The sequence below is a fragment of the Anomaloglossus baeobatrachus genome, chromosome 4 (assembly GCF_048569485.1).
Source record: "Anomaloglossus baeobatrachus isolate aAnoBae1 chromosome 4, aAnoBae1.hap1, whole genome shotgun sequence".
NCBI classification, from domain to species: Eukaryota; Metazoa; Chordata; class Amphibia; order Anura; family Aromobatidae; genus Anomaloglossus; species Anomaloglossus baeobatrachus.
In genome coordinates, this window is record NC_134356.1 from 456,802,566 (window position 1) to 456,829,883 (window position 27,318).

General features: G+C 44.1%; 1 protein-coding gene across 3 annotated transcripts in view; it reads left to right on the forward strand.

Annotated features, from left to right (window-relative positions):
* The window catches only part of C4H15orf39 (chromosome 4 C15orf39 homolog), a 314,691-nt gene that overhangs the window by 232,281 nt on the left and 55,092 nt on the right, over nucleotides 1–27,318 (forward strand). For all 3 annotated transcript variants that reach the window (XM_075345655.1, XM_075345654.1, XM_075345656.1), the window contains exon 2: nucleotides 15,567–19,295. In XM_075345655.1, the coding sequence (XP_075201770.1) occupies nucleotides 15,623–19,295 (3,673 nt within the window). In that variant the 5' untranslated portion in view covers nucleotides 15,567–15,622. The remainder of the gene's footprint in view (nucleotides 1–15,566; nucleotides 19,296–27,318) is intronic.

Genomic DNA, 27,318 nt, shown 5'->3' on the forward strand with positions numbered 1-27,318 from the left:
CGCTCCATGCAGCATCGCTCCACCTGTCTGTGGCGGCAGCAGCACTGCTGATTTGTGTGGAGCCATCACCGGTCACTTCCCTGCAGCACCGCTCGTCCTCCTGTCTGCCGGTCAGCTGACCTGCGTGACTAGCGTCGCGCACAGTGATGACGTCATCGCTGTGCTCACCACTCTGTACACAGATCAGCTGACCGGCACAGACAGGAGGACATTGCGGTGCTGCAGGGGAACTGTGAGTGTACTTATTCACTGCCCCCCCGCAGTGATGATAATGCGCGGGGAGCAGTGAATACAGCCGCACATGATCACTTCAGGTTGTAGTTGCCAGGGGTGATCACGGCCGGCTGTTTTACTATGCGCGCACCACCCGCCCACCTGTCAGCGCCGGCTTCAGCGGGATGATGGGCATGCATATGTAATGAGCGGGCCCACATGGTCACGGCAGGCGTTGCCACAGCCTGCTCGTGCCCCCGATGACCCGCTCCACCGCAGCACCCTCATTCCCGGCCGCAGCCCTATATTCAGACCATAAGACGCACCCCCGCACTTTCCCCCAACATTTGGGGGGGGGGAAAAGTGCGTCTTATGGTCCGAAAAATACGGTTTATTTTATTTTGAATAATAATCTTTTTCAACCCATGGGGGCTGTCATTTGTATTTGTGTGTATCATGTCTGAGCACACTTGCACACAGCATATACACCAAACACGGGTTAAAGGAGAGTAGGGTCACCTATGTAGGGATGAGTGGTGACAGCATGTTTGTCAGCAACAGGGCTGCAGCGGTGTCTTCATCCAGCTGCAACAACAGTTTGTGCAGCCTGCAATTGAACGCCCAACTTATTTTCCTCATAGGAAGAAGTCATCATTGGTGCCCAGACCTATGCTTGCCACCACTGCCCTAGTGCCAGACCTACTGTCACCACTCAGCACTATTTTCAGTATTCAGAGCGCAGCAGTCAAATAATCACCAATTGCTGCTCTTTAAACACTGTAATTAGCGGTGAGTGATGACAGCTGGTTAGCCAGCAGGGTTGTGGTGAGGACTTTGACCTGTCCTCACCACATGAAGGGCAGCCTGCCATTGTACTACCACCTGCTGACACTACTTGCTGTTTATTGCAGTGTGGAGAGCGCAGCAGCCAGCAATGATTTCACTGCTGCACTCTAAAAATTGCAAGTAGTGGTGAGAGGTGACAGCAGATTGGGCACAAGGGCATGCAGCAATGACTTCTTACTGCGTTGAAAACAGATCGGGAAGCCTGGTATTAGTAGTACAATTATCCCCCTTTACAAGCATTAAATAAAGAATAAAGAAATAAAAGAATTAAAAAATAAACATAGTTATTATTGCCGCATCTGTAAAAGTCTAGTCTATCAAAATTAAAAAATTACTTGGCTTAAATGGTTAATACCATAAAAGGTAAAATAATTAAAATGACAGAATTTTGGTTTTTCAATCAACTCTCCTCCCAATGAAAAGTGATAAAAACATCATATGTACCCAAAATTATATCAATAGAAACATCAACTGATTATGAAAAACGAGCCCAAACACATCTCCATTAACGGAAAAATTAAAAATGGTTTCACAATCAAATTATATATTTTTCAACCTTCAGAATTGCTTTCAACATTGTCCAAATGTCAGTATTACATTACACATTGCAGTCACCAACAAAATGGCGTTGCCTTTATGATCCTAAACTTTATCTCTCATTTTACAAACGTCCACAATAATAATAATCTTTATTTCAATAGTGCCAACATATTCTGCAGCGCTTTACAATTCAGAGGTTCATATACAAACAAACATGAGTAACATATATAGAAGATACAATATTTAAAGCAAAAAATAAAGATAACCCTGCTCGTAAGCACTTACAAAGGGAACCTGTCAGCAGAATTTTCGCAATTAATCTAAAAGAATCCCCTTCTGCAGCTCCTGGGCTGCATTCTAGAAAGGTTCTTCTTGCTACTGTGCCCCCTTTCAAACCTAAATAAACACTTTATAAAATCTTACCTTTTGGTATGCTAATGTGGTTTTATGGTCATGGGGGCGGGCTGTATTGCGTCCGATATTCGCCCTCCTGCCGCTGTTCGCCGTCCCCCATTGCTCATTTACATAAATGAGGCCGCCGCCCTCATGTTACTTTGTGCTCCCGAAGTCTCGAGCATGTCCAGTGGCACTATCGCGGGACTGAGCACTGTGCAAAGCTTGAACGGTGGTGAGGTGATTGCGCAGGCGCGAGATTATGGGTGGCGCTGTGATTGTCATCAGCAGCGTCATCCAAGTATCCGCCCATAATCTCGTGCCTGCGCTTTCCCTCTGCCTCCACCGTTATGCGCAAGCGCTGGCAATATCAACCACGTTACCTATTACCCATCATTCCCTGGAGCAGGAAATAGATGGGAGGAGCAGCACACCACCGCTCATAACCGCATAACAGTAGAGGCAGAGGTAAAAGCGCGGGCACGAGATTATGGGCGAGTACTTGGTTGACACTGCTGATGACAATCACAGCGCTGCCCATAATCTCGCACCTGTGCAATCCCCTCACCAGCGTTCACGCTTTGCACAGTGCTCAGTCCCGCGATAGTGCCACTGGGCATGCGTGAGACCTTGGGAGCACAAAGTTACATGAGGGCGGAGTCCTCATGTATGTAAATGAGCAATGGGGGCCGGCGAACAGCGGCAGGAGGGAAAAAAAACGGAGGCAATACAGCCCGCCCCCGTGACCATAAAACCACATTAGCATACCAAAAGGTAAGAATTTATAAAGTGTTTATTTAGGTCTGAAAGGGGGCACAGTAGCAAGAGGAACCTTTCTAGAATGCAGCCCAGGAGCTGCAGAAGGGGAATCTTTTAGTTTAATTGCGAAAATTCTGCTGACAGGTTCCCTTTACAAACTACAATGGAGTGAGGTGGGTGGGGGGGGTTATACAAAGTTCAAGTGCTTATTTACAAGGATGGTCCAGCCATCTCGAAGAAATAGGGGATAGATAAAGGCTGCGTGAGGCAGTCATCAGCCAATCTTTGTAATGCTTTTGGCTGTGGTGGAGTTTGAGAGAGAATTATGTTCTAAGAAATAGTGGATATATATGAGCTGACTTCGATTAGGGGAGGTGATAAACCACCCTAAAAAGATGAGTTTGTAAGGAGCGTCTGAAGCTGTGCAGGTTGTGGATCATCCTAGTTTCTTTAGGTGGAGCATTTTTCAAAGGATTGGTGCAGCTCAGGAAAAGTATTGGATCTGGGAGTGAGAGGTTCGGATTAGTGTGGATGTTAGGCTGCTTTCACATCAGTGTTTTTTTGCTGGACGTCAAAAAAACGCAAAACACATATGACTGGATCCTTTACAAATGCGTTGTCATTTCAATGCATTTGCAATGGAATCGTGGCATTATGCGTTCAATTTCGGTTGCGTGCGGCACACACTGGATCTGGTGAGATGCAGTATTTTATCTTTTTTCAAAAACGCTACTTGTAGCGTTTTTGACCTCCGACAAAATACTGCATGTCACCGATCCTTCATGTTGCGGCGGTACCTGCAATGCTTCTCAATGAGCTGGATCCTGCTCTACCGGAAGCCACTGCATTCTGGTAGGCAGGATCCTGTTTTCAGTACTGAGCATGCCCAGAAAGCAGTTCCTCCCCCGTGCTTTCTAGTGCAGCTGCATCAGTTGAAGAAAGTGTGTCTGTGTGTTTATTTCTAATTAAATATTTTTTCTCTGATTTTTTTTATTTTTTTTTTTAACCCTTTATTGGAGATTCTTATTGGCTGGGTCAAACTTGGCCTGACATTAAGAATCTCGGGCTTTATATCAGCTGGTAAAACAAAGCTGATATTAAAGGGGTGGTTCACCCATTTTTTTTATTTTCCCAATGAATGTCACTTACCATTGTATGCATCTTCTCCATTGGCTTGTATTTCCAGTTCTGGCACTGAGCGGCGCTATCCTGCATGCTCAGTGCCTGTCACATGACCCCCTGGAGCTGTGGCCGCCAGCATCCTCTGATGTCCCGGCATTTCCGGGCTCTCAAACTTGACGCTTACGTCAGAGGATGCCAGCGCCACGCACACTGATTGACTGGGCTGTGGGCGGTGACTACCGCACGTCACAGCCCAGCATCGAGGGGAGGATCCGGAGGACGCCAGTGTGGAGCGGTGAAGGCAGAGCGCGCCGCTTACCATCGGTCAGCTGTGGGAGGTACGGGCTCCAGTGTTGAGTACAGGGGGGGTTTCCTCCACTGAAATCCCCCCTGTCACGCAAGTATGTGATCACACTGTCCACTCCCCCGCTGTGCTCAGCTGTCAGGAGAGCGGGCGGTGTCGGCAGTGTGATCATGTGCTCCTACCAGCAGCACAGGTGACCGGACGCTGCATGGGACCAATCTGCTCCACTGTGTCACCTGCACAACAAGTCCCAGAGTGGAGACAGATAGTGACATATAGCACACTGTGTCAGAGCAGAGCATGTCACTGTCTCCACTCTGGGACTTGTTGTGCAGGTGACCGGATGCTACATGTCACTAACTGTCTCCACTCTGGGACTTCTGCTGCATTGTACCAACTGTATACACTCTCACCTGAACAAGTCTCAGAGTGGGGCAGTTAGTGACATGTAGCATCCGGTCACCTGCACAACAAGTCCCAGAGTGGAGACAGTGACATGCTCTGCTCTGACATAGTGTGCTATATGTCACTAACTGTCTCCACTCTGGGACTTGTTGTGCAGGTGACCGGATGCTACATGTCACTAACTGCCCCACTCTGAGACTTGTTCAGGTGAGAGTGTATACAGTTGGTACAATGCAGCAGAAGTCACAGAGTGGAGCAATTTAGTGACATGTATCATCCGGTCACCTGCACAACAAGTCCCAGAGTGGATACAGTTAGTGACATGCAGCACACTATGTGTCAGAGCAGAGCATGTCACCAACTTGCTCTGCTCTGTCACCTACGGGGCTGCATGTCACCAACTAAGGGTAAGTTCACACAGTGCGTTTTTCGCTGCGTTTTTGCTCAGAAAACTGCATGACTTGCTTCCCCAGCAAAGTCTGAGTTTTCATTTTTGCTGTCTGCACACAGCATTTTTTTCAGCTGCGTTTTTGTGGTGCCCACAAAAACGCAGCATGTCAATTATTTTTGTGTTTTTTTCACTGCGTTTTACACCCATTGAGTTGAATGAGATGTTCAAAAATGCAATGAAAAACACAATTTGCAAATATAGCTGCGTTTTAGTGCATTTCTATGACTAAAAACGCAGCTATAAACGCAAGGGGTGGGTAGTAAAGTGACGTGTACAGGAAGAGGATTCCTTCTCTCATTAAACACAGAAGCGTGAATCCTCCCGGTACCGTCACCACCGCTTCCATCTCCCGTCCGGTGCCATGTCGGCTCCCGTGCGGCGCAATGTACGGGCGGGAGATGGAGGCAGCTGCTAAATCAAAAGTGAACAATAGAAAAAAAAATGTCATACTCACCTGTCTGCAGACTCCCGGTACCATGTCCGCTCCCAGCTCCTCTCCCAGGACCGCCGCTCCGGCTGTGTGCAGACTCTCCGGGCATGTCCGATGCCTGCAGGACCTGGCGCTGATCACCTGATGCGGTCACCTGACGCATCAGCTGATCGCAGTCTCGCGGTGACGCCATCTTTTTAGCGCCCGGCTGGCTATCAGCTGATGCCGTCAGGAGACTTCATCAGCTGATTACCGGCAGCGATCTGACGGGATCAGACTCCCGTCCGATCGATCCAGGAGCTGTCGGTAATCAGCACATAAGTGAGTTGTTTTTTTTTCACTGATGCATCAGCTGATTGTATAACCAGCTTTTATACAATCAGCTGCTGTGTCGTGTAATTCATGTCCTTTAACCTGACATCATCTGATCGCTTTGCCTTCCAGCAAACCGATCAGATGATATTGGATCCGGATTGGACGGCGCGGGACCCTTGACCCAGGATTACTGCGGAGGGGGGTTCTTTATTTCAATAAAGATGGAGTCACTAATTGTGTTGTGTTTTATTTCTAATAAAAATATTTTTCTTTGCGTTGTGTTTTTTTAATCTTTACTAGAAATTCATGGTGGCCATGTCTAATATTGGCGTGACCCCATGAATTTTGGGCTTAGGGCCAGCTTATAATTTACAGCTAGCCCTAACCCCATTATTACCCAGCGAGCCACCAGTCACCAGGGCAGCTGGAGGAGTTGGCTACAGCGCCAGAAGATGGCGCTTCTATGAAAGCGCCATTTTCTGGGGTGGCTGCGGACTGCAATTCGCAGAGGGGGTGCCCAGAAAGCTTGGGCACCCTGCACTGCGGATTCCAATCCCCAGCTGCCTAGTTGTACCTGGCTGGACTAAAAAATTCGGCGAAGCCCACGTCCTTCTTTTTTTTTTTTTTTTTTTTTTAAATTATTTCATGAAATTCATGAATTAAAAAAAAAAAATAAAAAAGGGCTTCTCTATATTTTTGGTTCCCAGCTAGGTACAATTAGGCAGCTGGGGGTTGGGGGCAGCCCGTAGCTGCCTGCTGTACCTGGCTAGCATACAAAAATATGGCGAAGCCCACGTCATTTTTTTAAAAACGTTTTCAGGCAAAAACCTTTATTATAATAATAATAATAATAATAAAAAAAAAATGCTTCCCTGGATTTCTATTGCCAGTGAAAGTAACACCAAGCAGCGGGGGTTAGCAGTCAGTAGCTGCTTGGGTTACCCTTAGCAATAGAAAATGCAGCGGGAGCCCACAATGTGATTTTAATTTTTTTAAAAAAAAAAATCGACATGGGCTTCGCCCATCGAGCACCAGAGCATTTTACTTCTCAATTCATCCCAAGTAATCAGATGACTCCAGTGTCGGCCGATTACTTGTTCTGTGTCCCCCTACATCCATTGCAGCGTGTACGGGCTGTGAGGTCAGTGGAGTTCAGTCCAGCACTGGAGTCAGCTGATCTGAACTCAGCTGAACTCCAGCCTGCACACGCTGCGATGGATGCAGGGGGACATAGATCAAGTAAGGTCTAAGCCACACGGCGAGAAACACAGTGCGAGTGGAGTGCGATAAAACATCGCATTCCACTCAGACCAATATTAGCCTGTGTGTCAGCACACATGAGCGATTATTTTCTCCGCCCTAACTGGACCGAGAAAACAATCGCCGCATGCTACAACTGTAATGCAAGACTCTCTCTTTTACCTATTCAAGTGTATGTGGTGAGAGAAAAATCGCACTGCACTTGCGGTACATCGGTGGACTACGGAGGAGAGATGGAGAGAAATCCCTCCCACCACTCCTCAGTGCTGGCCCACCCCTCGAGTGGCGGACCGCCCCCCGCAGCTGAGGTCTGCTCGCACAGTCGGACCTCAGTCGCAGGGACACACACATGACACTCAGCTCTGCTGTACTGAGCGTGAGCCGAGTGTAATGCGAGGGGATCGCAGTAATCCCCGTGTGGCCCCAGCCTGATCGGCCGACACTTGAGTCAGCTGATCTGAACTCAGCTGAACTCCTGTACACACAGCCCGCACACACAGCCCGCACACAGTCACATGTGATCGGCAGCAGGCAGCGACTGCTGTTAAGGCTACATTCACATGACCGTTCCGTTTTGCGGGCCACAAAAAACGGTCCTTTTTTTTCCACGGATGCATCCTAGTGGCATCCGTGTGAGATCTGCATGCCTTCCGTTTTTTTTTGCGGAACGCAAAAAACGGAAGCAGCAAGAAAGATAAATAGATGAGTAGATATAGAGATGGATAGATAGATATAGAGACAGAGGGATGGATGAATGAATGAATAGAGGGCTGGATAGATAGATAGATAGATAGATAGATAGATAAGAAAGACATATATAATGTCCTACCCCCCTGCATATTCTAAGCTGGCACCCTTTTGTGACTGTCATGTGGCACTAAGGTGCTTAGTCTTGTATTTAGCCAAAAAATAAATTAAAAAAATGACATGCGGTCCCCCTATCTTTTGTAGCCAACTAGGGTAAAGCTAATGGCTGCAGCCTGCAAACCACAGCTGGCTGCTGCACCTTGGCTGGTAATCCAAAACAGAGCCCCCCCCCCCACACTGTTATTTTAAATTAACTAAATAATTTAAAACAAAAAACACGGGGTCCCCCGAAATTGGATCACCAGCCAAGGTAAAGCGGACAGCTGTGGTCTGGTATTCTCAGACTAGGGAGGTTCACCGTTATTGGACACTTCCCAGCCTAAAAATAGCAGGATGCAGCCGCCCCAAAAGTAGCGCATCCATTAGATGCGCCAGTCCTGGTGCTTCGCGCCAGCTCATCCCGTTGCCCTGGTGGGGTGGCAAACGGGGTAATATATGGGGTTAATACCAGATGTGTAATGTCACCTGGCATCAAGCCCTGGAGTTCGTGATGTTAGGCGTGTATCAGATACCCGACATCACCAACCCAGGCAGTAATAAAAAAAAAAAAAAAAATAGACAACAAACACATTTTTATTTGAAAAAACATTCCCCAACACATTCCCTCTTTCACCAATTTATTAGAAAGAAAAACAAATCCAGGTCTGGTGTAATACAAGGGGGTCCCACGATGATCCATACCATAGTCAATGTCCCAGTCAATGAAGAACAGAATGTTCCCTATTTGCTGGGAGAGCCATGCAGTGACCTGAGCTAACATCAATAGGTCAGCCCAGGTCACTGCAGGGCATGACGAGTGCTGCTATCAGGAGGTTAGCGAGGTATATTACCTGCGATGATCGCTGAACTCCTGACAGCAGCTCTGTCACCGAGTTCAATGACCGCCGCCTTCACAAACAAAGTATCGCGAGCGGCCCGTGACGTCACCACTAGTCACAGTCTCGGGTCGACAACGAGAGGTGATGTGACAAGCGGCGGGCATAGAAGGCAGTGACGACCGCTGACGTCAGGAGGGCAGGACTTCATCACCGTAGGTAATGAACTTACTAACCTCCTGACGGTAGCGCTCGACATCCCTGCGGCTGCTGACACTGCAGTGCGGGCCGCTGCTGACACTGCTGAGCGGGCAGCCGCAGGGCTGGGGCTGGAGCGGGACACTGACTGCATGGGCACCCAATGGAAGTCACATGGAAGTGCTTCCGTGTTGCCTCCGGGAATTTTGCGGACCCATTGACTTGTATTGAGTCACGGTTTGTTATTACGGAACAGAATAGGACATGTTCCATAATAACGGAGCGGACATACGGCATCCGATGTGTTTTTTTTTTTTGTAGGATCGGATGCACATGGAAGTGCTACCGTGTACCATCCGATCCTACAAAAAAGACATTGAAAAGATGGTCCTGTCTGTGGGGCCGCAAAAAAACCAAACTGACCAGGACAAACGGAACGGTCATGTGAATGAGCCCACCTGCAGCCATTGCAGCGTGTGCGGGCTGTGAGATCAGGAGTCAGCTGACTCCAGTGCCGGCCGATAAATTCTGTGTCTCGTTGCAGAAGGATCTGGTAAAATAACGGTTGCATGCGCTGCACATTTAATCCACAGGATCCGGTCATATGCGGTTTGCGGATGATATAGATGACACACAGACTAGGCAAGAGGGAAAAAAGCAATCTCATCACCCCGTCACTTTTTTTCCCCAATTATTTTTTTCACATGTTGCGCCGGCTAATAATCATAATTTCTGTACACACACACACACTCTCTCTCTCTCACACACACACACACACACACACACACACACACACACACACACACACACACACACACACTTTCTTCCCCTGGTTGTGTGCAGAGCTGGGAGCTGCTGCTGTCTCTGTGTGATTTCTCTCAGTGCATCCACACAGGGAAGAGGCAGGGAGGAGGCTTTGGGTGGAGAGCTGAGGGGGGTGTTACACACAGTGGGTGTGTTAGATAAGCTAGACACCGCCCTAGAGCCACAAAGAATTCTGGGACTTGTAGGAACTGAACACAGGAAGTCAGAGGAGAGATTAACCCCATCAGAGCTGGAGCCAGCAATGAGCATGTGCTGCTAGTGCACAATAAAAGGTAATTTTGCTGAAAAAACATAATAGATGTGTTAAGGGGCACATATTAGCAAGATTTATCAGAAAAAAAAATAAATCAGTTTTGGTAACTGGACAACTTCTTTAACCCCTTAGTGTGCCACCCGGCACAAGGTCCTCTGGAAGAGTTGGATACAACGCCAGAAGATGGCGCTTCTATGAAAGCACCATTTTCTGGGGTGGCTGCGGACTGCGATTCGCAGCGGGGGAGAGCAGAAAACTTGGGCTACCCTGTGCTGAGGATTCCAATCACCAGCTCCCTAGTTGTACCTGGCTGGACAGAAAAATTGGGTGAAGCCCACGTCTTTTTTTTTTTTTTTTTTTAATTTCATGAAATAATTAAAAAAAAAAAAAGGGCTTCCCCATATTTTTGGTTCCCAGACGGGTAAAAATAGGCAGCTGGGGGTTGGGGGCAGCCCGTATCTGCCTGCTGTACCGGGCTAGCATACAAAAAATATGGCGAAGCCCACATCATTATTTATTTTTTTTATATAGTTTTTGGGCAAAAAACTTAAAAGAGGTCTTCCCTGGATCTTCCATTGCCAGTGAAGGTAACACCAAGCTGTGGGGGTTAGCAGCCAGTAGCTGCTTGGGTTATCCTTAGCAATAGAAAATGCAGCAGGAACCCATGCATTTTTTTTCCCACCCCTAACCCTGTTTGGGTTTTTATTTTATTTTATTTTATTTTATTTTTAATGGAGAAAAAAAAAATAGACATGGGCTTCGCCCATTGAGCATTTTACTGCTCACTCATCCCTACTCCTGATCACACAGCCAAAAGAACAAGTAATCAGATCAGGTGACTCCAGTGTTGGCCGATTGCTTGTTCTGTGTCCCCCTGCATCAATCGCAGCGTGTGCCGGCTGTGAGGTCAGCTGAGTTCGGTCGGCACTGGAGTCAGCTGATCTTAACTCAGCTGACCTCACTGCCTGCACATGCTGGGATGGATGCAGGGGACACATAAAGTAATCGTCCGACACTGGAGTCAACTGATCTGATTACTTGTTCTGGCTGAGTTCCGCTGAGTTCAGATCAGCTGACTCCAGTGCCGTCCGAACTCAGCTGACCTCACATGCTGCGATGGATGCATCGGGACACAGAACAAGTAATCGGCCGACACTGGAGTCAGCTGATCTGAACTCAGCTGAACTCCAGACTACACAGCCCGCACACGGTCACGTGTGATCGGCAGCATCCAGTGACTGATGTTAACCTGTATCCATTGCAGCGTGTGCGGGCTGTGAGGTCAGGAGTCAGCTGACTCCCGATCAGATGACTCCAGTGCCGGACGATAAATTCTGTGTCCCGCTGCAGAAGGATCCGGTAAAATAACAAATGCAATCCACAGGATCTGTTCATATGCGTTTTGCGTTTTTTTTTTTTTCGGCAAAAAAAGGTGACGTGAAAACAGCCTTAGTCGAAGGTAATTTACGGTGCATAGAGAAGGGTAGGGTGATTTACACAGAAATGAGGGTGGAAATGTAGGCGGGTGCCATGTTGTGAATAGCTTTGTGGGTGAGAACAAGCAATTTAAATTGGATCTTATAATGTATGGGCAGTCAGTGCAATGACTGGCACAGAGCGGAATTGTCCGAATAACTTAGCCAGATAATGACCCTGGCTGCAGCATTAAGGATGGAAGGTCTAGTGAAGAGGAGGCCAATTAAAAAGGCCACTGTGAGGCTTTTTGTTGTTTCCATGGTGAGGAAGGGGCAGATTCTAGAGATGTGCTTTAGGTGCAGATGACAAGAGTGGGTGAGAGATTGTATATAGGAGGTGAAGGAAAGATTGGTATCAAGCATAGGACCCAGACAGCGAGCCTATCACCTAGACGTTATTATTGTGCCGCACACAGAGAGGGAGATGTCATGTTTAGGGAGGTTAGTAGCCGTAGGGAGTTGAAGAAGTTTAGTTTTGGAAAGGTTAAGTTTCAGATAGAGAGCAGACATAATGTTTGAAACTGCAGACAGTCACTAGTGTTCTTTAGTGCAGCGGGGGTGAGGTGAGGTCAGGGGGTGAAGTATATAGTTGTGTGTCATCAGCATAAAGATGGTACTGAAAGCCAAATTTGCTAGTGGTCTGTCCAATTGGGGCAGTGTAGAGAGAGAAGAGGGCCAAGGACTGAACCTTGCGGGACCCCAACAGTTAGAAGAAGAAAAGATGATGTTGGGCCAGCAAATGATACACTGAAAAAAGCGGTCAGAAAGATAGGAAGAGAACCAGGAGAGAGCGGTGTCCTTTAGGCCGATTGAGTAGAGCATAATGAGTAGGAGATGGTCAACAGCATCGAAAGCTGCAGAGAGGTCAAGAAGAATAAGCAGAAAGTAGTCCCCATTAAGTTTTTCCTCTCAATTCATTGGTCACTTTGATGAGGGCAGTTGATGTAGAATTGTGATACCAATGTAATATGACTGAAGAATGAGTCTGATTTACATAGGGATCATAATCAAAAGATATAGTGATCCCAAATATTATTTGATCCATCCATAATTCAGTATCAGAGAGAGATGTCCTCTGGCTGACTCTATATCACTATGACCAAAGCGTACGTGTTAGCAGATCTTGAACAAACCACAATTATGAGGAAGTAACGTTTACAGTTCAACAGTCAGGAAACCCGTGGTTAGTTGACAACAGGTGTAAGGAAACTGGCATGTAAAATTCACGGCTCCTTGCAATATCTCCAGGAAACTATGGTCGGCCAGTGGTCAGCTGGCAAAATGTGCAGGAAGCTACTGATGCCCACAGCAGCTTGTGGTCAAGTTACATGAACATGACTCATCTGTCACATGCTGGTCACCAATTCACCACTCAGTGCACACAACATACAAAGTTTCCTATAAAAAGACAGGACTCGCTTAATGAGGGGGACATTTCCAGGACGCTCAAGTGGACGCACTGTTCCTGTGATGCAGATGTTGTTTCCTTCTCACTAATCGAGCCCCTCTGATGAGAAAGGCGTGGTACAATATACGGTAATGTTGATGCATATTTCTGTTATTGTATAAGATTCTATGACTATAAAGTAGTTCTAATGCCTATGTACCATTGATTATTCATGTGCTATTAAAATAAATAACATCTTGCTATAAAGAATCTTAGTATTCGTGCCTGATTAGAATATCAGTGAGCGCTTCATAAGTACGGGCTTTCAGCCCCTTTTTAGGAGAATTTAGCAAGACATAAATGTAGGGACGGAAGCCAGACTATAATGGATGTAAAAGAGAGTGAGTGTAGAGTTAACGGGTAAGGTGGGAGTAGACCAGGCGCTTCAGAATTTTAGAGATGAAAGGGAGATTGAAAACCGGTCTGTAGTTATTTGTGCAGGATGGGTGAAGTGAAGGGTTTTTTTTGTTAAATAAAGGTGTAATAGTGTTTGAAGGTGGAAGGAAAGATACCAGATGAGAAAGAGGGATTGAAGATTTAGTTAGGTGACTAGTGATGACCAGAGAGACAGAGAGAGTGCGACTGGAATAGGTGTGAGGGAAACGGGTCACTAGTACAAGTGGTAGCACAAGAAGGAGATGAGCCTGGAGACTCCTTCTTCTGCAACTGGGTCAAATATGGAGAGTGAGCCAGATGGGTTGTGGAGAGGGATGGAAATCATGATGCTTGGTGGCTGGGAGCCAATTTCCTAATAGATATGTTCTATTTTCTCTGTCAAATAGGAGGCCAGATCATCAGCACAAAGGTCTGTGGTAGGATGCTGCACTTTAGCACTTAGGAGGCAATGAAAGGTGTCAAAGAGCTTTTTTAGATTGTTAGAAAGTGAGGAGATCAGGTTGGGGAAGTACGTCTGTTTGAGGTGAAGAGCAGAGTTATAGGTTCTGAACACAAATTTATAGTGAATAAAGTTTTCTGGTGTGTGTTTTCCTCCATAGGCGTTCTGCACCCCTTGAGCATCGCTGGAGAAATAATTTGCAATGTGAGCCAGGGCTGTTTATCTCTGTGTTTCGAGGTTCTGACAGTGAGGGGCACTACTTGGTCCAGGGTGCTTCTGAGAGTGTCATTGTAGTTATTTACAGCCAGATCTGGACAGGAAAGATGAGATTGGGGACAGTGATGAGTGTAGAGAGTCTGCAAGTGTATGAGGATCAATGGCCTGAAGATTTCAAATTGTGTGATAGGTGGGAGTGTGCTGGGGTGGGTGAGGATTTGTGGATCGTGAAGGAGAGGATGTTGTAGTCAGAGAGGGAAAGAGGTAAGTTATCAAAGTGAGAGGTTGAGCAGAGGTGAATGAAGACCAGTTCAAGGGTGTTGCCGTCTTCATGTGTCTGAGGTTGAGAGCTGTCAGAGGCCAAGAGAGGTGTTTAGTTTTAGAAGCTGGGATGTGGATGGGGAGGTCAGGCAGTTCTTGGGGATGTTATGTCTCCCATGATAAGGGTTGGTAGTTCTGAGGGCAAAAAGTGTGGCACCCAGGCAAAAAAGTGGTCAAGGAATTGGGTGAGTGAGCCTGGAGGATGGTATACAACCGCTACTTTGGAGGTCCACCCAATCAGGCTCTTCCATCCCCTTTTCCTCAAAGAAGAGAATGAGAGGGATGTAGCTGGGGGGGATGACCTGGAAAGTGCATTATGGGGACAAGAGTAAGCCAACCCCACCACCATGTCTGTTAAGCTACCATGAGAAATGGCAGCAGGGGAAGCAGTATCGGAATCCAGAATCTAGGTTTCAGTGAGAGCCAGCAGATTAAGAGAACTATTGAGAAATTAGTTGTGAATATAAGGAAGCTTATTGCATATTCCCACAATGGGAAGGGAGGAGTGTCGTTAGACACATGAAGTATGATGTAGGTGGAAATCTGGTATATACCTCACTGATACTCAATAATATATTAATATGATTTCTTTATTATTTGTACAGGTCTACATGTTTCAGAGACATCCGTCTCCTTCCTCAAGACATCAAAGGAACAATACCTAACCTAATAGGTATTGTTCCTTTGATGTCCTGAGGAAGAAGACTGATGTCTCTGAAACACGTAGACCTGTGCGAACAATAAAGGAATCATATTAATATACTATTGAGTATCAGCGCAGTATATACCCGATTTCCACCTATGTCCTACTACATATCTACACTTCGGGGCTGCAGCTGATACCACTACTGAATGTGTTACATAGGGGTTGTGACTTTCACAACCTGAAAAGGTGAGTAATAATAATAATCCCTTTTGTGTCTTATATCCCTACCAGGTAAGACTCTATTGCGCTCTCTTCTACAGCATTTTCTAACCGGTTAGACACATGAAACATATCCCGCCCACAGTTACTGCTTTCGTAATGTGAGATAGCAGTTAAATTGCTTCACATGGCAAATGATAGCAGCTGCTCCACCTAGTGGTGTTGAAAATATCTAAACATTTTGTTTTGTAGAATGATTTTTGTTCGTGTTATACTCCTATAAAATACAAGCAGTGTTCTGAGTAGTGACAGTCGCAAACCTTGGTGATGAACAGTGGTTATTTTAACATTTTTATAAGAATACAAAATATCTTTTGCAACTTTTTATTCTATTTCATTCTTCTTTTACAGGGAAAAAGATTTGGCCACAAGACGTTCTTTTAGGATCATATCAACTTGTATTAGTAATGGCTGGAAAAAAACACTTTGGCGCTATGGATCATATGTTACACCATAAGTTATCCCGATTGGAATCTGCACCACAACATTCTACAGCTTGTTTTGGGATTGCAGCCACACAAGATTTGCAGACATGTCAGAACTTCAGGACCTATTCTATGGCTGATGCTGAGGGGCATGGATCTTCGAGTCCCTGGAGCTCTTCAGCATATCTACAGTATGCAGGTAGTACCCTAAATGAGCATCTGCAAACTAGGGAAGCTTCAGGGAAATATCAAAGATCACCCACTGAACGACCACATAACTCTTTGCAACCGTCAGATAATCCAAATAATCAGGTTTCAGTTTACCAAAATCCTCAAGGACATAGTTACCATATGCCATACCCACGTGCATACCCTCCAATTGCAATGCCAAGGCCAGTTTACAGAAGTACAAGCAATTTTATGGATGCAACATATGGATCGAGGGGTTTTCAGTGTATGGGTGTAGCATCTACACCCGCATGTCCATCTGCTGTGGAATGGAGTGCTTCTGCTAGATTTGACCATTCATCATCACCATTATGTACCTCAGCAACAAAAAAGCACCATTCCATGCCGAACACTTACCCTGAAGTAGCAGGGAGTCCAACTTCTCTGTCTCATAGCGCACAAGAGCACAATTCTAATTACAGACTAAGAGCTGATTTGAGTCTTGGTGTAGGTGTTTCTGCAACATGTTCCCAAAAAGACATTTTCACAGATGCCTGCTATTCTGTTGCTCAACCAAATGTACTTTATGCTGAAGGCAATCAACCCTTAAGAAAGCATAGAAGTTCAGCCTTTACAGCACTTTCTCCACAACATAAAAAACCTAGTGCATTTCAAGGGAGCCTAGATCACCAAATGGGACATTTACATTCCAAACCTCTTTACAGTAACACAAAAGATAGTATACGCCAAAGATCCTCTCCACTTTCTACTAGTATGGACTTGACAAGGCCTCCTCACAGTGTAATGAGAGGTACATTTTATCCAAATCGAGCACATCAGATTCCAGTGTGTTCACCTGAAAGAGGTAAGAATTTGTGGGTACATTCTAGTCAGATGAATCAAGATATATGTGGAATGTCTAGCAAAGTAAACAAAGAAATGTTTTTTAACTCAACCCCAACAAATAGACAGGCCTCTATTGCAAACTACTATCGAGATCCTTTTACTGGACCAAGTACACATGCTGCTTTTGTTCAACAAAGTACTAGTTCTGTTATAACCCCAGCTGGGTCCAGTCATGAGCTTTTTTCTGGTCAACATGCCAGTAGGCATTCAGTTACATTAAAGGAATCTTCATTGCACAGCTCAATCCAGTCTTACAAAGACAGCAGAGTTACAGGTGTTCAAGCTGTAGAAAATACTACAACAATTCAAAGTAGTACATCACACATAACTCTAGAACATGCAGAATCAATAGTTCCTAGTCCTTCCTCTGTCTCTATAGTTGGTAGTCAGTATCAAATGAATCACAACAATGTGAAATCAAGGCATGATGCATTGTCTCCAGAATGTGAACTTAAGGTGGTGGAAACTGATGAGCCAAAATCTGCTCCTACTTCTGTACTTGAAAATGTGAATTTTGACAATCCAAAATCCCCACCAATGCCAGTAATAAATGATGTGTTTAGCCTTGCCCCATATCGTGATTATTTGGAAGGAAAAGCCCCTCATCCTTTTTCTACACATCAAGAATCTGAAGCAGAAAATGCGGCACCTACCTCCGATTTCTCAGAAGGTCCAGTTTCTGACAAAAGGACTGAAAAGGCTGCAGAGATTTGTAGAACTGCTGAAGAAGTCGGTGCTAAGAATGTGAATGTAGCAATTCAAGATGGAGAATGTGTGCAAACTGGAGAAGTGTCTGTAGAAAAAACATGTGTCGAACCTGAGGTTCTAGATCTTAGCTTGAAAAAGTTACCTCAATCCAGTTCCCTTCCTTGTGATGAACAGGAATTTTCTTGCCGTGAGAAGGACACCTTGCTATCTGTTTCTGCAGTTAAACTCATTGATAAAGTTGGAAACCAAAGTCAAAGTCAGGAGGACTTCAGGTCTTCAGATACCAGCAGAATTTTCCAGTTGGAAAAAGAACACCTTTCCTCTGAAACAGCCTCTAACATTGAAGTCAAAAGTCAAAGTAGTTGCCCACCTGTTGACAAGTGGCCTTTTAGGCAAGAAAATAGACTGCTCAATGGAAATGTACTCTGCCAAAGGCAGGGAAACATTGTTTCTCAGGGACACAAGAGCTCTCAATGGATGCTTCAGGAAAATTGCCAGTCTCAAGTTATAGAATCACAAAACAAATTGGAAGAAAGCTCTGTGTCTCTGACCACCAAAAACTTTTCCAATTGTCACCAGGAAGATGATCATTCTGGAAGTACTCAGAGATTTCTCAGCCAACATCAAAAAAGTTCCCCATCGCAGATGATTGAATGCTTACCACAACTTCGAAAGACTTACTCATCTCCATATAAGAGCAAATCCCATTTCATTGCAGACAATTACAAATCACAGTCAAAGAAAAACCTGTTCCTTGAGCCCCAGGATAATAATTCTCCTCGATTACCTGAAAGCAATGACCTTTCCAGCAATACTAGTAAGGCTGTAATGACGTTACCTGTTCATACTTCAGTACAACATTCTAGTCGCTCGGATTTATCAATCTTTGTGAATAACCTTCAGTCCCAAAGGACCATTTTACCCGTTGTAGTGACTTCCTCACCTAATGTATACTTCACAAATACTATAGCGCTACAAGTCTCCCAACCACCATTTATGCAGAGACCTAAGCAAGTTACAAAAAAAAAACTTGAACTGCACCATTCATTGTCTTCACCCTCGAGTTCAGAAAATGAAAGCAATGGCTTCCACAGTTCAAAATCATTCATGTTTCGGAAGTTTAAAATGAACAGGTTTTCTTCATCTGAGGAAGAGACACATCAAGTTAGCACTGAATCCATCTCCCATAATGTGTCAAATCCATTTTTATCTGACACGGTTCAGTCTCTTCCTCCTAGTGCTCCCGAATCCTCTCCAGCTCTAGGGGAAGCCAATGTGTCTTTGGCAAGTGTTGGTGAAGCTTCTCTTAGTAGTCCTGGTGAGCAATTTTCTGAACTTCACCGTTCTGTGCACACAGCTATCACTCGTTGTGTTGCTAGATCTCCTTCCAGCTTGCTTGAGGACTGGCTCTCCAAAACCAAGCAGGAAGAGGGAAGCAAGACACCTGTAAAGGCCAAAAATAATTCTAGGTCAAATGATCAGTCCTTAGACTTGCCAAACCATGATATATGGCTTGCATTTGATGGAGTTCGTTTACTTCTTCACAAGCTGCTGTCCCAGTTGGAGACATTCATGTTTACACGAAGCTGCCCTTTTCCTCATGTCATACGAGCAGGTGCAATCTTCATCCCAATCTATCTGGTAAAGGAAGTTTTGTTTTCAGAGTTGTTGGGTCCTGCTATTGATAGAGTTTTACAGAAGCACAAGGTTGAACTTCGTCCCACTACTTTGTCTGAAGAAAAACTCCTTCGAGAGACCAAGCTGAAAGACTGTCCTTCCCGAATGTTAAAATTACTGGCTCTGAAACAGCTTCCTGATGTTTATCCAGACTTGCTGTGCCTGTTTTGCAGACACACTATAGAGCAGCAGCTTGGTAAGTAGAATTTGTCTACCAATGAATATTGCACTCCTCATGCTGCTTTCATGCTTAGTTTTTATTTGAAGGCATTATTTAACAAGAATCAGGTCAAAGTATTTTACTAAATGTATTTGCAACTTAGCTTACTTAATAGCCATCCTTCTTTTCTAACTTTCTACTTTGTGAAATTTCCTGCTCAAGGTTTGTGTGTATTTTCAGATACTTGGCACAACCACTTAAAGGAAAAAAAGTCCTTTTCTAGTAAAAATAACTTTCAAAGCATTTACCCCCCCCCCCCCCCTCCCCAAACATAAAGCAATAAAATAAAGCCTTTCCTGACCAGGTGTTTTTTTGTTTTTTTTTGTGCTTTTTTATTTTTTTATTTTTCTCCACTCTCTTCCAAGACCAATAAAGTTTTTATTTTTCTTTTGACACAGCTGTTTAAAGGCGTGTGTTTTTTTTTTTTTTGTTTTTTTTTGCAGGACGAGTTGTACTTTTGAATTACACTATCCTTTTTATCATGTGATCTACAGGAAAGTGGAGTAAAAAATTCCAAGTGTGACTAAATACCATTTTGGATCAGATACGTTTTTTGATAGCTTCTTATTGCATTATTTTTGCTGTGTAACGGAAGATGAAAAAGCGCAGTTTTAGAATTTTGTTTTTCCGAATTACGCCATTTCCAGTCATGTTAATTGATTTTATATTTTGATAGATTGGACTTTAAGTGCGTTTTTATTGTTTTTTTTTTTTTATACTTGTGCCAGCAAAGTCAATAAGAATACTGAAATGTAGTGCACATGTTGAGTTTTTTTTTCCTTGCAAATTTGCTGGAAAAAATAATCTGCATGTCAATTTTTTCTTTGGTTTTGCATGTGTTTTTCTCCATTGAAAGCAATGAAGAAAGCATCAAAACACTTGTTTTTGTGTTGAACTGTTTTTGAGCTGAACTTTTCCTGCTAAGAGATTCAGAAATAGTACAGAAATTTCTATAACCAAATACTTAACGTGTGCACATAGCCTTAGGCCCTGTGCGCACTAGAAAAAGGATTTTTCTCAAGAAATTTCTTGAGTCTGAAAGATTAGCGCACTTGCGTTAAAAAACCGCACCAATATCGCACCGAAAAACGCATGCAGTTTTGATGCATTTTTTTCCATAGGCTGGTCCCTGTTTTTTGTTTCGTTTTTTTTTACCATTATCTATGGCAACAAATGCAGCTACCTGCAGAAAAGAAGTGACATGCACATTTTTTTTTTCTCAAGAAATTCTGCAGAAAGAATGTTCTTGAGAAAAAACCGCAGTGTGCGCACAGCTATTTTTTTCCATAGGTTTTGCTGGGGAATGTCTGTAGAAAGGTTACAACCATTTTCTCAAGAAATTTCTGCAGCAAAAATGCAAAAAACCACGGGTAAAAATGCAGTGTGCGCACAGGGCCTTATGGAGATAACACAGCCATTATCTGATGGCAAAGATGCAGGCTCCGAAGCCGCCGACATATGATGTACCATTATGTCCTTTGTCGGTAAGGTGTTAAATTAGAATGAATCCTTTTAGAGAAATGGAATGAGATCTGGCTTGTTACTACAGGCTTATTACAAAAACAGGACTACACATCAGTGTGGTATTGCTCATATATTAATGTTTTGCTCATTCTTTGAAACAGCTTGCCTAAATCCTGGAAAAATACTTTTGAAAACAATAATTATTGGAAATATAAAATGCAGTAAAACATACTTATCCACTGATTTGGCTATCACGGTTGATCCCTTATGTAAATTGCACAAAGTTTTGATAAGCTGTTTCAATCAGATGAGCTGACTGTATTGTGTTCAAGTAAAAGCCCACATAGACAGGATATTGCCCATAAATGAGTCGATTCATGCTGCTTTATGGTCCTGTCACATGGTCCCAAAAAACTGAACCGTGATACCTCAAATGCTATCTGTATACATCATGCTTGTTCTCAGCATAGCCTCCCCAGTTTACATTGAGGCCATGTTCTGCTGACAACGCTGCATAAAAGATCACAATCCACAGTTAGCTGATCAGCAACAGGTTTTCCTTTGTGGATGATCAGGAACTAGTGCTCCTATGAATGCTCATTTGTCAATTAGCTGATGTAAATTGGCCATAATTTTTATTTACTAAATAGCGCCAAAGCGCAAGATTGCTATTGATGCTGATTGAGTGGATACCTGCAGTAAAGGACTCTGATCTCTGGTTGTTGAATAATCATCCTGCAAAGTCTTCATCTAATGACGTCTTGTTTGCACTTGTGTGCATCAGGGCGGGATTTGGGGGTAGGGTCGTCTGCTTCTCCGCCTACCTCCTCTTTTTGCCTTTCAGGTCACTGATTATTTAGTGATTTGTCTCTTATCGCTGCTGCCATCATTTCGTTGGGTCTCGCATGCTCCGTGTCCTTCTGTGGTAGGTCTTCACTAAAATGGCTCTGGAGGTGGCGCATTCGCATATCGAGATTTCAACTTAATAAAGAGGTCATTGAGTTAAAATCCCATTCTGCGCACGAGTCGCCCCTGGCGTCATTTTATGGAAGACCCGCAGACCGGCAGCAGAATCACACTGAACAAACTCCGCCCACCACAAAGATGGCGGCAGGAGTGCAATATTTCAAAAAGAGGAGGCAGGTTATTGAAATCGGAGGCAGCCATAAGGGTCAAAAAGCAGAAAGAAGACTCTACAACAAAGTCCCGCCCTGATGCACACCAATACACAAAAGACTTATTTTTTATAAGCTTTGCCGGATGATTATTCAACAAACACAGATCAGATTCCTTCACTGCAGGTTTCCATTTAATCAGCATCACAGTGCCATTATAGTCATGACTTTATTTTATAGTGCTAAATCCTGCATGCTGACAGGTTCTCTTAAATATATACCAATCATATAAAGAGTGTTACAATAATGGATTTTCTGTTTTCTTTAGTATCAGTAGCTCATAGCTCTACAGAATATCTCTGCAATTTCTACATTCTCAACCATGTTTTTATACTTTCTTTATACAGTTGTGGCCAAAGGTGTTAGCACCTTTTTGTTTGTATTGGAACAACACAAAATTTAAAAAAAAGATTGAAAAAGAAGGCAGACTGAACATAACTTCATGCAAAATCCCCAGACTGTGCTGGACAAAATTGTTGGCACCCTCGACCTAATATATGGTTGCACACACTTTGGAATAAATAACTGCAATCAATTGCTTTTTAAAACCATCAACAAGATTCTTACTCCTCTAATCTGGAATTTTGGACCACCCTTGTTTTGCAAACTGCTCCTGGCCTCTCATGTTTGAAGGGTGTTTTCTCCCAACAGCAATTTTAAGATCTTTCCACAGATGTTCAGTGGGATTTAGATCCAAACTCATTGCTGCCACTTCAAAACTCTTCAGCGCTTTTTGCATCTATTTCTGGGTGCTTCTTGAAGTGCATGTTTGGTGTCATTGTCCTGTTGGAAAACCCGTGACCTAGGACACAACTTAGCTTACACTTGGGTAGCACTACATTGCAACCCAAAATCTTTTTGTAATCTTCATATTTTATGCCATTCCTTCTATATGAGACTAGTGACAGGTTCAGGGTTAGAGTCCTTCATTTGCCATGTAAGACGTTTTATTAAATGTAGTTTCCTTTCTTTTGGCGAGTAAAGTTAATTTCAGTCTCTCCTTGTCAACAGCATGCTCATTACCTCTCCTCAGGTGCTCCCTTTCAACTATACAGTGCCGAAAAACCGAATATAGATACCAAGGTAGAGTATAATCATCAAAAACCGAAAAATCCTTTTACCTTAAAATCATAGTTTTTATTGGACATATATGCCACAAACAGAGTACATACAAACATAGAATAATAAAAATATATTAAATTATTGTTAGAAAGAAAGGCGAGAACATTTTTTTTTCCTCTCTCACCCTTGCTTACATACGGAGGTCGGCGTTCTAATTGATCATAACGCCCCCGTTCCTCGTCGACTGGCGTCCTATACTGACCCTCCACTCACTCTCAAAAGACTTTCAGTGTGTCTGAATAGCAGTGGGTAAAGTGCAACACCAAAGATAAAGCCCACAAGATTATATATACACATAAGATGTGCAAAGGAGGGAATTAAGTCCGTCACTAATCATCCGTCGTGGACTAATGGGGATGGGTCAGACTACGTCCTCAAGTCGACACACATAATAATTATAAATTATTGACTTAAGCTGTTTTTTGTCCAGGAATCACCCTATGCGTTTCGCCCCTTAGCAAATAGGGGCTCATAAGGGGTATAACAGCATGGATCCTTGAAACACACAGCTTCAAACCTAGAATAGAACACAGGGTTTACTTTATCTTAAACCATAAAGACCACTGTTGTAATCACCACATGCCATATTGTGGTGATTACAACAGTGGTCTTTATGGTTTAAGATAAAGTAAAACCTGTGTTCTATTCTAGGTTTGAAGCTGTGTGTTTCAAGGATCCATGCTGTTAAACCCCTGATGAGCCCCTATTTGCTAACTAAGGGGCGAAACGCGTAGGGTGATTCCTGGACAAAAAACAGCTTAAGTCAATAATTTATAATTATTATGTGTGTCGACTTGAGGACGTAGTCTGACCCATCCCCATTAGTCCTCGACGGATGATTAGTGACGGACTTAATTCCCTCCTTTGCACATCTTATGTGTATATATAATCTTGTGGGCTTTATCTTTGGTGTTGCACTTTACCAACTGCTATTCAGACACACTGAAAGTCTTTTGAGAGTGAGTGGAGGGTCAGTATAGGACGCCAGTCGACGAGGAACGGGGGTGTTATGATCAATTAGAACGCCGACCTCCGTATGTAAGGAAGGGTGAGAGAGGAAAACATTTTTTTCTCGCCTTTCTTTCTAACAATAATTTAATATATTTTTATTATTCTATGTTTGTATGTACTCTGTTTGTGGCATATATGTCCAATAAAAACTATGATTTTAAGGTAAAAGGATTTTTCGGTTTTTGATAATTATACAGTGCCGACAAGTAGTCTTCAACCCCCTGCAGATTTAGCAGGTTTGATAAGATGCAAATAAGTTAGAGCCTGCAAACTTCAAACAAGAGAAGGATTTATTAACAGATGTCTAAATTTTACAAACCAACAAGTTATGTTGCTCAGTTAAATTTTAATAAATTTTCAACATAAAAGTGTGGGTCAATTATTATTCAACCCCTAGGTTTAATATTTTGTGGAATAACCCTTGTTTGCAATTACAGCTAATAATCGTCTTTTATAAGACCTGATCAGGCCGGCACAGGTCTCTGGATTTATCTTGGCCCACTCCTCCATGCAGATCTTCTCCAAGTTATCTAGGTTCTTTGGGTGTCTCATGTGGACTTTAATCTTGAGCTCCTTCCACAAGTTTTCAATTGGGTTAAGGTCAGGAGACTGACTAGGCCACTGCAACACCTTGATTTTTTCCCTCTTGAACCAGGCCTTGGTTTTCTTGGCTGTGTGCTTTGGGTCGTTGTCTTGTTGGAAGATGAAATGACGACCCATCTTAAGATCCTTGATGGAGGAGCGGAGGTTCTTGGCCAAAATCTCCAGGTAGGCCGTGCTATCCATCTTCCCATGGATGCGGACCAGATGGCCAGGCCCCTTGGCTGAGAAGCAGCCCCACAGCATGATGCTGCCACCACCATGCTTGACTGTAGGGATGGTATTCTTGGGGTTGTATGCAGTGCCATCCAGTCTCCAAATATCACGTGTGTGGTTGGCACCAAAGATCTCGATCTTGGTCTCATCAGACCAGAGAACCTTGAACCAGTCTGTCTCAGAGTCCTCCAAGTGATCATGAGCAAACTGTAGATGAGCCTTGACATGACGCTTTGAAAGTAAAGGTCTGGAACGGAGACCATTTCGGTGGAGTTCTTTACTTATGGTATTGACTGAAACCAATGTCCCCACTGCCATGAGATCTTCCCGGAGCTCCTTCCTTGTTGTCCTTGGGTTAGCCTTGACTCTTCGGACAAGCCTGGCCTCGGCACGGGAGGAAACTTTCAAAGGCTGTCCAGGCCGTGGAAGGCTAACAGTAGTTGCATAAGCCTTCCACTTCCGGATGATGCTCCCAACAGGGGAGACAGGTAGGCCCAACTCCTTGGAAAGGGTTTTGTACCCCTTGCCAGACTTGTGACCCTCCATGATCTTGTCTCTGATGGCCTTGGAATGCTCCTTTGTCTTTCCCATGTTGACCAAGTATGAGTCCTGTTCACAAGTTTGGGGAGGGTCTTAATTAGTCAGAAAAGGCTGGAAAAAGAGATAATTAATCCAAACATGTGAAGCTCATTGTTCTTTGTGCCTGAAATACTTCTTAATACTTTAGGGGAACCAAACAGAATTCTGGTGGTTTGAGGGGTTGAATAATAATTGACCCTCTGAATAAACTTTTCACAATTTAAAAAAAAAAACAAAAAAAAAACAAACCTTTTTTGCTGCAGTGCATTTCACACTTCCAGGCTGATCTACAGTCCAAATGTCACAATGCCAAGTTAATTCCGAATGTGTAAACCTGCTAAATCTGCAGGGGGTTGAAGACTACTTGTAGGCACTGTATATACCCTCTTCTCCCATTAGAGGGTGTCGGTTATTCTGATCAATTTGGAAGCTGGGCCTGGAGGTGGAAGGAGCTGGTGGAGCCCTTACCGCAAGTTGCTGAGTTGGTTGCAGCCCTGGTTGTGAATTCAACAGTGTGTTGGACTTTGTCGTTTGTTGTTATCCCGTGTCTCTTTCCTTTTGCCTGATATTGTATTAGTGAAAAAGTGGGGCTAGCATCCCTCACCTGCCAGATCACTAGTCACAGTTGTTACTGGGTCTTCCAGGTGCTCAAGTTTCATGCTTGGCTAAAGGTGAGGAGCCTGTATAGGGCTTGGCTAGGACTGCGGGTACAGCTGCAAATGAGAGCAGGAGGTGTCCCATCTTCTCACCCACTAGCGCTAGGCCCCACCGTTGTTATTCTGTCCCCGGTGTACCCCTTGTTTTGTTTTGTGTTGCATAATACGCCAGACTTCCCTTATTCATAACATGACACAGGCAGCAAAACAACCCCAAAACATGATGTGGTTTACCAAAAAGCTCTCTCTTGGTCTTATCTGTCCACAATACGCTTTCTCAGAAGGATTTTGGCTTGCGTACATTTTGGCAAATTGCAGTCTAGTTTTTTTTTTTTTGTTTATTTTAAAGTCTGTGTGTCACCAGTGGGGTGCTCCTGGGTCTCACCATAGAGTTTCATTCAAATGTGGACAGATAGTTCTCACTGACACTGATGCACCCTGAGCCTACAGAACAGCTTTAATTTCTTTGGAGCTTGATCGGGGCTGCTTATCAATCTTCTGGACTATCCTGCATTGCAACCTTTCATAACTTTTTCTCTGCCTTCAACATTCAGGGAGATTAGTTACAGTGCCATGCATTGTAAACTTACTGATTCTTTAAGCACCGTGGACAAAGGAACATCAAAATTGCTTGAGATTATTTTTCACACTTTTTTTTTCTCAATTCTTCAGACAGGTTTGGGTTTTTTGTTGTTTTTTTTTCTCTGTTCTCCATGCTTACTGTGGCCCACACAGACACACAATGCAAAGACTGAGTCACAGTAAAGTTACTGTCACACATAGCGAGATCGCTAGCGAGATCGCAGCTGAGTCACCGTTTGGTGACGCAGTAGCGATCTCATTAGCGATCTTGTTATGTGTGACACCTACCAGTGATCAGGCCCCTGCTGTGAAATCGCTAGTCATTGCTGAATGGTCCAGGTCATTTTCTTCAAAGGCGACGTCCTGCTGGGCAGGAGGCATCGCTGTGTTTGACACTGTGTGACAGGGTCACAGTGACTGCTGAGATCGTTATACAGGTCGCTACTGCGACCTGTATTGTTCCTGCATCGCCGGTAAGACCTGACTGTGTGACATCTCACCTGCGACCTCCCAGCGACTTACCTGCGATCCCTATCAGGTCGCATCGTTTTCGGGATCGCTGGTAAGTCGTTGTGTGTGACTGGGGCTTTACCC